Source organism: Brassica napus (genome assembly GCF_020379485.1).
Source record: "Brassica napus cultivar Da-Ae chromosome A3 unlocalized genomic scaffold, Da-Ae chrA03_Random_15, whole genome shotgun sequence".
Taxonomy (NCBI): domain Eukaryota; kingdom Viridiplantae; phylum Streptophyta; class Magnoliopsida; order Brassicales; family Brassicaceae; genus Brassica; species Brassica napus.
The window spans coordinates 1-12423 of record NW_026013974.1 but is presented as its reverse complement, the minus strand read 5'-3'; the positions used below and the strand labels follow the sequence as shown (position 1 = coordinate 12423).

The 12423-nt window shown below is 39.8% G+C and overlaps 1 protein-coding gene and 1 pseudogene across 2 annotated transcripts; one reads left to right on the top strand and one right to left on the bottom strand.

The window, feature by feature from the left end:
• Nucleotides 1-94: 94 nt before the first annotated feature.
• On the bottom strand, nucleotides 95-8108 carry LOC106441486 (trafficking protein particle complex subunit 8-like). Of its 2 annotated transcripts, XM_048770433.1 has the most exons (28): nucleotides 7606-8108; nucleotides 7426-7520; nucleotides 7182-7281; nucleotides 6982-7086; nucleotides 6708-6870; nucleotides 6486-6606; nucleotides 6323-6382; nucleotides 6150-6230; nucleotides 5932-6026; nucleotides 5696-5846; nucleotides 5411-5497; nucleotides 5126-5245; nucleotides 4933-5061; nucleotides 4753-4850; nucleotides 4542-4665; nucleotides 4292-4399; nucleotides 3900-4041; nucleotides 3378-3485; nucleotides 3223-3280; nucleotides 3053-3128; nucleotides 2551-2736; nucleotides 2363-2473; nucleotides 2007-2156; nucleotides 1760-1918; nucleotides 1421-1654; nucleotides 1163-1333; nucleotides 895-1007; nucleotides 95-814 (listed from the first exon to the last, which is right to left on the bottom strand). In XM_048770433.1, exons 1-28 carry the CDS (start codon nucleotides 7766-7768, stop codon nucleotides 304-306), a joined length of 3819 nt encoding a protein of 1272 aa, XP_048626390.1. In that variant the 5' UTR covers nucleotides 7769-8108; the 3' UTR covers nucleotides 95-303. The 2 variants fall into 2 exon arrangements, with proteins under 2 accessions (XP_048626390.1, XP_048626391.1); XM_048770434.1 differs by lacking the exons at nucleotides 7182-7281; nucleotides 7426-7520; nucleotides 7606-8108 and having other exon boundaries at nucleotides 6323-6374.
• Nucleotides 8109-8309: 201 nt separating this feature from the next.
• On the top strand, nucleotides 8310-12391 carry LOC125594123 (annotated as a pseudogene).
• The last annotated feature ends 32 nt before the right edge of the window (nucleotides 12392-12423 follow it).

Sequence of the window (12423 nt, the reverse complement as noted above, 5' to 3'; positions counted from 1 at the left end):
AGAATGTCGAGGAACCCATTTTTTTACTGAATATTAATAATTTCATATTAATATTATTGGAATCAAACAGAAGGTATAAATGATTGGAAGTAAATAAAATGATAATATCTATAATCCTTTTATTCCACAAACAAAAGTAAAGCTGAGATCCACCTTTTTCAAATTTTGGTGTAATGTAAAATTAATCTTTCTCCTACCGAAAAAACATTTCTTGACAACAATTTGCTACAATCAAAATTGAAAACTCAGACGTAAACCATCAAAATGGATACACAGAATACAGAGAGAGAGAGCTATGAAAGTTCACTGAGACTGAAGAACAGTAAGGTAATAAGGATAGCCTTGGCATGTCCCTGATGATGCATCTTCACGCCCGGAAAGCTCCCAGGTAAGTTTATACGAAGAGAGATTGTAGATACCTGGAGCGAAAACCGATATCTGCAGCGGGATCTCCGTTGTTGACAATGGCTGGATTTCGACCTTTGTGGAACTTAAACCTGACCATATGAAAGGAGGTGAGCTTTCCATGGACGATGGAGGTTTCCCTGAACGGCTCCCCATGACATCTGAAGTCAGTTTCATTTCCTCTGTTATATCTGGCACGTAGCGCCACCCGGATTGGTTTCCAGCGGAAGGAGTTGGTGTTGCTACGTCTTGTACGGAATCAATGGTGTTGAAGCTCACAGATGATATTCCATCAGATGTGTTTCTGATTACTAATTTTAGTTGAATTTCACACAAGGAGGTCGAGAAGTCGTGGTATATGGCTTGGGGACCGTCTAGGGACCACGATAGCGGGTTTGAGCTCCTGATTCTGTAATCGAATGATTACACGTTAGTTAAAAATAGGTTTCAAAGCTGAAGAAAATATACTGTTACGTGAATACTCTTTACCTATTGTGACATGAATGGTGAGACAGAATCTTTGGTATATCTGCCACTCCTGATGAATTGCTGGATTTTGCTGGGTGAGAGATTAGAATGAAGTCAACGGTATTGGTACTTAACTGTTTCAATCATACAAACACGAGTTCATTATGGTTTCTGATGATAGAAAGTTACCAGTGATGATGCTATGTTTAAGAGAAAATGAATGTTCCCTTGAAAAAACATCTCTACCGCATAAGATATATATATGTCCCTGAAAGAGGATTTCGCTTACCTGATCTGAGGTTTCTTGACATGACCTTTCACTTTCATGGAAGCTTGCTAAAGGTGAGTTAACGATATCAAAAAGTTTTTCGTCGTCATCCTGAGCAAACAGTTTTACGTCGGTTTGGCTGGGAGGAATGGACATGGTTTTCTCTTCTTCAGTCGCTGATCTTCTGTTATCCTGAAATTTAAACAATATTCTAATTTCAGACATGGAAAAGAGAAAGACCAACTAGCTACTAAATGAACATTTTAAGCTAATAGCGACCTTAATCATGAAGTGACATGATAAAGCTTGCCCGGGAAGCAGAGACTTGGAAGGTAAGATTGTATCAACACGCTCAAGTAAGGAGATACCCCACCGACACCCAACTGTTGACAACTGATGAATTTGGAAAGAATCTGAATTCGCACGGTTCAGTATATCCATACGCACAAGACATTCTTGCAACTTTGATGGAGAGGGAGTGATTTCGAACGAGGTCTCTAGAGATGGCAAAACCTATATAAAAATGTACGATATAGAAATGGTTCAGATTGGTTGGTCAATGCAAATATTGCCTATAACATAATGAAGGTAGAAACAACCAGCCTAGAGATTCATCACCTTTAAATTATAATGCATCCTTAGGGTGCGATACTTCATGATGCTTGATACATTTTCCATCTCATAGTATATTGTGAAATACAAAGATATCGTTCCTGGGATGGCAGCTCGAAGCCAGAGAGGCCACCTCAAAGATTTATCTCCTTGCAGTGACACATCCTGAAAAAGAGCAACATTCAGAACCATGTTAGAATAACCTGACATGCACATTTACCTGGAGGCTTGAATAAAAAGGTTAGCCACGGACCTTTGGAAATGAAAATACACTACTTGTTTCACTCTTCACAAAATTTTGTTCATGGCCCTTCTTTAAGCAATCTGGAAACTCCGTTGTCACCTCTTCTTCATGATTTCCAGGATTTACAAATCTTGGATGGCTAATCTTCATTTTAAGATTCTACAAGGACAGACAGACTTTTAAAGCTCAAAAATAATCCAGAGAATAGCTTAGTGCATCACAATATTCGGTAATCAAGCAAGAATAAGTAGATAAGCCAGACAATGACAAACTAAATTAATACACAATAACAGAACAAAAATAAATTTTACTGGCTAAACGGTAGAGAATATGAATGATAAGGGTTGATCATAAACGAAAACTACCTTTATCGGGAATTCCGACTTGTTTTTTAACTCTAAAACAAGATAACGTAGATCTCCAGCATACAATTTCTCAGGCAGATGATCAATTGAACCCAAAAGCCTGGGTAGACTCTGCACAGTCAAAATTTCATTATGTTAGACGTCGTAGCAAATCTTACAAAATTAAACCGTAGAGGAAAAGTTTGCACCTTGATGACCAAAAATTTCAAGGCATCAGTGGGAGTAAGTTTGTTTTTCCGTCTTCCCTTGTTAGTTTTTGCCTTTCCAGGGGCAGATTGGAAGTAATGCACACCTACAACAGAACCAGACAACCTCCACCTTACACCGACAATTTTGAGGATACCTTCTTCACTGGGGGTAACCGTGAGTCTCACCTAGAAGAAAAAAGTTATGACAATAAGTCAAACGTAAACAGCAGCTGATAAAACCATCAGAGATTCACCAAAGGATACAGTAAGCAAACGGAAGATATAATAGTCAGAAGTTAAAAAGGACCAAGGCAATTCAAAACTGTGACTACAATCAAGGTTAGTAGCAATGAGGTAAAGCCAGCAATCACAAGTGAAACATCAAAAAAAATTAAACGTGTTTCTCTATATATACACAAGAAGATGAATAATGTCAGATATAGAAAGAGTAAAAATATTAAAACGTGTCAATCGATCTATGTTTTCAGTTTAGCAGACTCACCAGTTTTTTCTCGCCTCCGCCTAATGTTAAGTCCACTTCAGACAAAGTGAAAGAAGAAAAACCAGATGTTGTACCCCTGTAGTATTGTTGGTAAAGACGTTGCAGCTTAATCATTCAATTGTAGATCAACAAAGTTAAAAGAAACCTGAATGAAGAGATTAGCTGCTTACTGATTATGTTCTGCGGAACTCTCGGTCCCCAAGCTTATGCTACTTGGGTGTTTATCAACTTTACAAAGTCCAAACGTTTGAAATAAGTTTCACATCTATAAACCGAAGGACGTAGAACAATTCCAAAGTGAACATCAATATTATAAACAGCTTACCTTTTAGGTCATCAGAATTTGAGGTAAGTTCACAGATGAGAGATACGCTTGTTATAGAAGTAGAGATTAGCAAGGGATTCCTAAACTCCAGATCCACTTTCACTGACTCTGATAACAAAGAAGTACAAGTAAAAATCCACAATTACAAACATTTTCAAACATACTACAGCAGAATATCATGTCCTCCTCAACAATATGGCCTGAATTTATTGACAAACTAAGAAATCCCTCTTCCTTGGCAGAGGCACAACTGATAACATTTACAGATGCTATGATATGACTAATGAGGAAATCTTATACTCCGTGCAGAATTATCACAGCTGGGCGTTCCAAAAATATACATTTTTTCAACATCAAAGCATGTCTAGATCAAATTGAAATGTCCTCCTGCTGGTACGATAAGGTAGACCAGATTTTGCGTATTAGTGTGCATAAGTTAAGTGCAGGATAATGAAGAAGCTCCATGATTCAGGTAAACATCGAATGCAGCTAACAACATTAATGAAAAAGATGTAAATTCACCTCCAGCCACACAAACATTGGATTCCTTGTATTTCTTTGGTAGTAGCTTTGACTGTAATTCCAGCCAGTTTGACTTGCCAGAATTTAATGATGGAATGATATCATCCTCCAGTGACTGCCAGATGCTCTCTTGTACAAGAACCTGACCATGACACGTAAATAATATTAGTAAACAACAGATGCAAATTCACCAATAATGAAAAAGAAAAAATTCAGGGATGCACAAATATTATTTATTTGCAAGTATTATTTGCATTAATCCAAAAAAAATTAACCAGAAATACTGATATCAGTTATGCTGTTCATAATGAAGTAAAAAGGCAAAACATCCGAGGAAGATTATGATGGGTACCAATATGTACATTCTTCCAAAGAGTGAGTATGCAACTTACAGAAGCTTGAGATGCATAAGTGCGATGGTCTTCATATATAACTTGAAGAGACGACATATTAATAAATGGTAGTTGAAGTCCCACCACCTCGTGCTTCATTCCAGTTTTCTTCAGAATGACAAAAAGTAAGAAGTTATTTTGTATAGTCAAAGAACAAAGAGTAGAGACCAGGGGTAACTATTGGAAGCACTCTATTATTCTCTGTGCAGCTTCAGTAAAGCGTATAAAACAGCAGGTATAAGCTAGGCACCTTAACAATCTCGAAAAAGTCTCTGAGAAAAATCTCTTGGGTTGCCTTGGATTGGTTGCCACAGTCCAGTACTTTGAGCATATTTCTAACTGCAACATCATGCATCCCAACAAGTGCGTACCACCTGAAAAGGTAATTTCATAGCAAGTCTTAGACCACAATTTCCTAAACATCACGCCTTAGACGTACATTCACAACGTTTAAAACTTACCGTCCAATATGAAAATGTACATGGTCTTTGATATGGCTCCATGTAGTTGATTCATAAACAGAGATTGCACTTCTATATGTACGAATTGCATGGCTAACCTGAAAAAACGCATAAAAACTGTATTCTTTAGATTGCAAAGCATGTACGAAGCTTGATCCCTTTCAACAAAATTACATGTACCTGATCACAGTTTTTATAGTGGTCTCCTGAGAGAACTAAGTGAAATCCATACTTGTTTAACATCGCGGGCTTAGTTAACACGAAGCAGTAAGAAGCTTGCTCTAACATGACTGCGGCGTGTAATGGTTCCTGAAAAAATAATAAAGTTAGAAATGGTATAAAGTGCATATGTTCTGAGGCATAAAAGAAGCACCTCTCCACATATGCGGAAGTAAGCAGAAGCAGCTTCTTTGTACTGGTCTCCAGCTTTTAGCATCTCTGCCCACCAGAGCCCACATCTCGTAGCATTTTGAAATCCAGACCTCCCAAGTTTCTGCATGAGATTACAAGGACATGTTACAGCATGTACTACCGCGTCACTTGCTCAAGTTAACCCATTACTATTTCAGTTTCAAGTTTTGCTTATAATAAACACTAATTCAAGTAAGCGAGGGACATTCACTGAAAGAACTGTTTTAGGTGGGTTATAAAAACATACCAGATAAGTGCTGAATGCATTTTCCATGCAGTACTCAGCTTCCTTTTTTGACTGGTCTGAGATGAAATATGCAAGTCCCATCATTTCCTTCCCAAGCATACATGAGAAGATGAGTTATTGAAGCCACCACAAGTAACGAGCAATGGAAAATAAAGACCAAAACAATCGGCCTGATGGGCTAACCTATACTATATGTTAGATTAAATTATACAAAACGAGTATTGATTAAAAATAATGCCACCTGAATACCTACATAGAAACACAATCATAAAGCTGTGAAGCTACCTGAACACCAGCATAGTGCTTCCAAGCTTTATCGAGCTTGTAATCGGTTGATATTAAGCGATAGCTTGACAATGCAAGTTCATAATCATGCAACATGAAGGCGTAGTCACCCAAAATTCTAATTTGAGATTCAGTGGAGCTAAATGTATACCTTCAAAAATGAAAAAAAAAATAGTAAGAGCTTATGATGACGTCAAGGAAAACATTAAAGGAGCAAAAATTTCAAGAAAGCATACATAGAACCTTTGGTTGAATCCGGAACATCGTCTTTTCCTTTTCTCCACCATAAGTTTTTTATTTGGTTTCTAAGTCCTTTCCTTGTTGCAGAAATCTAGTGACACAGCAAAATGCAAACTAAATGATATGGAAAGAGAAAAAAAAAGAACAAAGTAAAGCATACAGAAAACGTAAAGCATGTTCCCACGATTAACTTTTTAGAAAATCTAAAGCTAACCTGTTGATTAAGATCTCGAACTTTCTGTTCCATGTAAGGAATTATATGCCTCGATGCAAACTCTTGCATCAGATCTTTGATCTACCTCGAATATACGAGGAGAACTAATAGTGTTGGTTAAAACATTCCAAAATATTCGAAAGGCGTGAATATCATCAGAAAGCGAATGTTACCTCCACGATATCGTCGCCAGTGAGAGCACATCCAAGTTTGTCGGCCGAAACACTTGATTTCTTTCAGAAAGAAAAAATAATTAAAATGTTGAACTTACAAAAACATGGATTGATATATGAATCATGAGCAATATGTTGGATAAAATACTGATGAGAGGCTTACAAATGAAGCCCATGGATTAGCCTGATGTTCCACGTTCCCCTCTTTAGATGAATTAGTGCAAAGTAAGTTGCACTCATTGTTTCCAAATGTACTTCTCATCTCAGACAGAACTTTAGACGTTCTACAGAAGAAATTACATCCCGTCAACTAAAGCCTTACATTTGACAGCCATATAGTTATAATGAGAATCATATAATATACTATGTAGTAAGGAACAGTTACCTCTCTGTTGTGGCATCCTGATTGTCATGCACCAACAGGTAATGCTTCAAAATCTTTGGGTCCATTACACCATCATTAAGCAAAGAAGGTAATCTATTGGTGTTGAAAAGATCTACAAATTTATTTACAGGTTGATCGTCTTTTGATGAAACGACCAAGAGACCTGAATAACACATTTAGAATTGTTCCGTACGCAACAGAAAAGTCTATTAGCAAACCTAGTTTAAAGCATGAAGCCAACAACAACAATTTTGGATTTTCTATAATGTCTTACAAGCCACAGGATGATCAAAAGCCTCATGGTCTGAAAAGGACAGTGTACGGATAAGTTCCTTATTGTAATACTGAAACCATGTGGGTGCAATTTCAGACTCTGGATCTGCAGTAACGGAAAGACATCAGCATTAGAAAAGCAACCCGGTATGATAAGAAAAAAATCTCTTAAAAGGCATAATATTGAATAGAGATACTTACTAGAGAGTATATCAGTAATTTGAGGAGGATCAGATTTCAAATCGTCAAAAACCTTCTCCCCAGCTTCAGTGATAACATGTTCTAGCCGTTGCTTTGCAACCTAGCCATTAAGTAAACATAATCAATTTTGAAGCTCAACCAAAGATGCAGAATGGAGGAGCCTTCTAATACAACCATACACCTAACACAAAACAATCCTCTTCCACGTTGCGTTCTAGGTAAGAAAGCAAGAAGCTTTACATACCTCCACGTTTGGTTGTTTGATATCTGAGGCATTAAACAATCTGAGCGTAAACTTCTTCAGCCGATAAAGCTGATCGCCTGAGGTCCTAACAGGAACTGCACAAGAAATCAAAACCTCGGTTTAAACGGTTGGTGAAGTAAACCTTTGAAAACGAATAAAAGAATCAAAGTCTATCATCACCATCGATATTACTGAAGTTGCAGAATGGCTTCAGCGTTTCCACAAAGGATAGTCCATTCTTGAGGAAAGTCTCTTCAACAAGAGGCGTGCAGAGTACCATGACAACTGGACTGATCTCTTCCAAGAGCATTTTCCCAAGCGATGAGTTCACCGGCTCCACCATTCTCTCAAAATCTCTTCACTGTAAGTCAAAATTCACTCCAATCCGATGTCGGATCGGGTAGATTTCGGAGACGGTGGGAAGCAATACTTAGAGATCTCCTCTCTTCGAGCCAATCAGAGCTAAAACGCCGTCGTCGGCAGCCGCCGGAGTTGATGGAGATAGATAGGTTTGAAGATCTATGTAAATGACGGAATGTGAAATACGGGGAGATGCAACGTTTATGATACAGTAAAACGAAATACCGTATCAGTTTACGGTGGAAATCACCGGAGATGGAGGGATCGTGATCGGCGAAGAGATGCAGGCAAAAGTCTATTGGAGAAGAAGAACAATAACAATTTCATCCATTAATTTATTTATTTAATTTATCTAATTGCCCCTTTATTATGGTAAACATTACAATAGTCCCCAGATTTAATGATCCTCGCTATGACTTACCAAACCGGACCGGTTAGCTTCCGATTAGAATTCTTCTACTGCGAAACCCAAACCGGGGTAAATATGTAATTTTTTAAAACGCTTAATCTCTCGTCGTGTTCGTTCCACAGCAATGGCAGAAAACTCAGTGCACAGAAACTACAAAACTAGATCTTGATTCCGGGAATCTACTTCAGAATCCGAGCAAAAGCATCTCTAGATCCGATCAGATCCGCTCCGTTTCTCTCCTCCTTCAACTCAGTGGAATGCATTGCTAGAATCTAGAGAGAACACGCCGGAGAAAAACAAACCATGAGAATGTCATCGGCTTCTGCCGCCGTTTCGCTCGGAAGCAGCGGTCAAAGAGACGCTGAGTCCCTCCTCCGCACCAAACCGATGTCGGAGATCCGTAGCGTTGAGTCGGCGACTAGGAAGAACATCGAGGACAAGAAGGAGGAGCTCCGGCAACTCGTCGGGACTCGGTACCGAGATCTAATCGACTCGGCTGACTCGATCGTTCACATGAAGTCGCTCTGCGAGTCGATCTCGGCGAACATCAGCTCGATCCACGGCAACATTCGATCGCTCTCCTCCTCGTCGGAAGCGAAACCCCCGCGCTCGCTATCACTGACCCGGCCCGAGTCAATGTGTATGGGATCGCGTGTCGGGTCAAGTATCTGGTGGATACTCCGGAGAATATATGGGGCTGCCTCGACGAGTCCATGTTTCTAGAAGCTGCTGGGAGGTACATGCGTGCTCAGCACGTGCAGCAGAGACTTGTTAAGTTGGAGGAGGTGGATCAGAGTAAACTGTTGGCTAATTTTCCGTTGCTTGAGCATCAGTGGCAGATTGTGGAGGGCTTCAAGGCTCAGATTTCTCAGAGGAGCCACGAACGGCTTCTTGATCCGGGTTTGGGGTTGGGGGATTACGTGGACGCGTTAACTGCTGTAGCAGTGGTTGATGAGCTTGATCCGAAGGAGGTTCTTGAGTTGTTTCTCGACTCGAGGAAGACTTGGGTTCTGCAAAAGTTGAATGCTTGTAGTGGTGATGATGCTGGGAGTGTTGTTTCGGTGTTTTGTGATGTGTTGAGTGTGGTTCAGGTTACTGTGGGACAAGTTGGTGAGCTTTTTTTGCAAGCGTTGACTGATATGCCTCTGTTTTATAAGACGATTTTGAGTACACCTCCGGCTTCTCAGCTGTTTGGTGGGATTCCGAATCCGAAAGAGGAGGTTGCGTTGTGGAAATTGTTTAGAGATAATTTGGAATCTGTTATGGTTATTTTTGAGAAAGTTGATATTTCTAAGGCGTGTCTGGCATGGTTGAGGGAATGCGGTGGACATATTGTTGGTAAGGTTAGTGGGAAGCGTTTGATTGAAGCTATTGTTACTGGTGCAGAGCTTGGATCAGCGGAAAAGTTGATAAGGGAGACCATGGATAGTAAAGAGGTATTGAGTGGTAGTTTAGATTGGCTTAAAAGTGTTTTTGGGTCTGAGATAGAGCTACCTTGGAATAGAATCCGGGAGCTTGTTCTGGACGACGATTTGAACCTGTGGGATGAAATATTTGAGGAGGCCTTTGTGGAAAGAATGAAATGCATTATTGACTCTAGATTTGAGGAATTGGCTAAAGCTGTCAATGTGGCAGAGTCGGTTCGTGCTTTTAGCGAGATCACTGATGAGAAGATCAACTTCCAAGCATACTTAAACAGACCTTCTACAGGTGGTGGTGTCTGGTTCATCGAGCCTAACGCTAGGAAACCTGGTTTTATTGCCGGAAACAAACGTCACCTGAAGAAAGCGACTTCCAAAGTTGTCTAACGGCGTACTTTGGTCCTGAAGTTAGCCAAATCAGAGATGCAGTTGATCACCGCTGCCCAGAATGTTTTAGAAGACCTCCTAAGCTTCTTTGATTCAGAAAAGGCAGGTCCGAGGTTAAAGGATCTTGCTCCATACGTGCAGAATAAATGTTATGACAGTGTCTCAGCAATTCTCGCAGATGTGGATAAGGAACTCGAATCTCTCTGTGCTGCCATGAAGAAAGGGAACAACGACAGCGAAGCAATTCCACCTGCTATAATAATTGAGAAATCTCTTTTTATGGGACGCCTCTTGTTTGCATTGCTGAACCACTCGAAACACGTTCCCTTGATTCTCGGTTCTCCAAGATTGTGGTGTAGAGAAAACTATGAATGCAGTTTCTGATAAGTTGTCATCCTTGTTGAGGCAACCAAGATTTGGCTCGAATACTCCAGGTGCTGCTGACAGCCCGGGAAAGCAGTTGCATGCCGATCTTAGGAAGCAGAGTTCGTTAGCTGTTGCCGCGCTACTTAAGGCAGATGAGAAGACAAGTCCGAAATTTGAAGAGCTTAATAAAACTATGCGTGATCTGTGCATTAAGGCTCATACATTGTGGATACAGTGGTTATCGGAAGAGCTCTCCGCTATTTTCTCTTGCGTGATCTTACGATTGACGATGGACTGTCTGCTACAACTCCTTTAAGGGTAACTAAAAACGATCCTTATCCTTTCTTCTTAGCTGTTTTGCATTGATATTAGATATTCTAAAAATGTACTAGTTAGTTAGTTGTTCACTCTCTTTGTTTTGGAAATTACTGACTCTTTGAAGTGATAATGCAGGGGTGGGAAGAGACAATAGTCAAGGAAGAGCAGGGCGAGAGTGAGTTGAAGATATCACTTCCGTCCTTGCCTTCGCTCTATATAATTTCATTTCTATTGTCGAGCATCAGAAGAGATCCATCGAATTGGAGGCCATGTACTGGATAAGTCAATTTTGCAAAAGTTTGCTTCAAGCCTGTTGGAGAAGGTGCGTTGTCTCTGTTTACTTCCTTTTCCTATGATTATTTTCTACATGCTGCAGAAATGTTTCTGCCAAGGGAACGATTTTCTCTTCAAAATGTTCGTTATAATTATTCTCCTATACACACTTATTCACTTTCATCAGTAAATATCTCCAAGCTAGTGATTGCTTATAAAATGATTTTTTTTTTCAATTTCTCTGTACAACGCAGATCATCATTATTTATGAGGATTTCTTATCTGCCAGGGAGGCCAACGAACCCCAAATTTCAGAGAAGGGGGTTTACAAATTTTACTGGATTTGAGATTTGCATCGGACATTCTTTCTGGGGGTGATACAAGCACCAATGTGGAGATACAACCAAAGATCACAATGAACAGATCAGCTTTCAGGCGAAAGCAGGGCCAACAGCAAACAAAGTCAGTCAACAGAGGTCGCATTGATGGAGTAATCTCCCAACTGACCCAAAAGTTGGATCCTATAGACTGGCTCACGTAAGGAACCTTATCCCTAAACTATGACCAAGCACATCTTTACTAACAAGTTCATGGGAATCATCTCATCTTATCGTTTATTGTCTCAATCATTCTCTGATGCTTGTGTTTTGAAATGTCTAAAAAAGGTACGAGCCTTATCTTTGGGAGAACGAAAAGCAGTCATACCTACGCCACGCAGTACTATTTGGATTCTTTGTGCAACTAAACCGAATGTACACAGATACTTCCCAGAAACTACCAAGTAACTCAGAGTCAAATATCATGCCATGCTCCACAGTTCCCCGCTTCAAATACCTTCCCATAAGGTAAGCTTTTCTTCTTCCACACCTGAAACTTTTGTAGCCTTGTGGGAAAAATGGTTTCTCATATCCGGTTAATTCAGCGCTCCGGCTCTGTCCTCTAGAAGTACAAATAAGGTCTCCACTCCAGTTACATCAAATGAAAGTTCGTCAAGAAACTCATGGAATGCATTTACAAATGGCGAGCTTTCTCAAACAAGTGATTTGGAAGATGACTCCAGTTTCGGCGTGGCTTCCCCGTTCTTAAAGTCTTTCATGCAGGTACAGTCTAGTCTCCTCCTCGGTTGATCAGTGGCTCAATATTTTTTCATAATCTGTTCAATATCGTAAGATCATGTAAATATATGTTTCAGGCTGGTAGTAGATTTGGGTCAATACTAAGTGACGGACAAGTTGGAATATTCAAGGATAGATCAGCAGCCGCTATGTCGACATTTGGGGATATAATACCATCTCAAGCAGCCGGTTTACTCTCTTCTTTCACAACCACCAGGTACGAGTGATGATATGACGATCTTCGGTTTTGTGAGTCTAAACCGATGATGATTGCAGCAGTTGAGATATCTGCCATTATAGAAGTTTTTACATTAAAGAAGAGACAAGTTTTTGTAAAAACTCTGTTTGA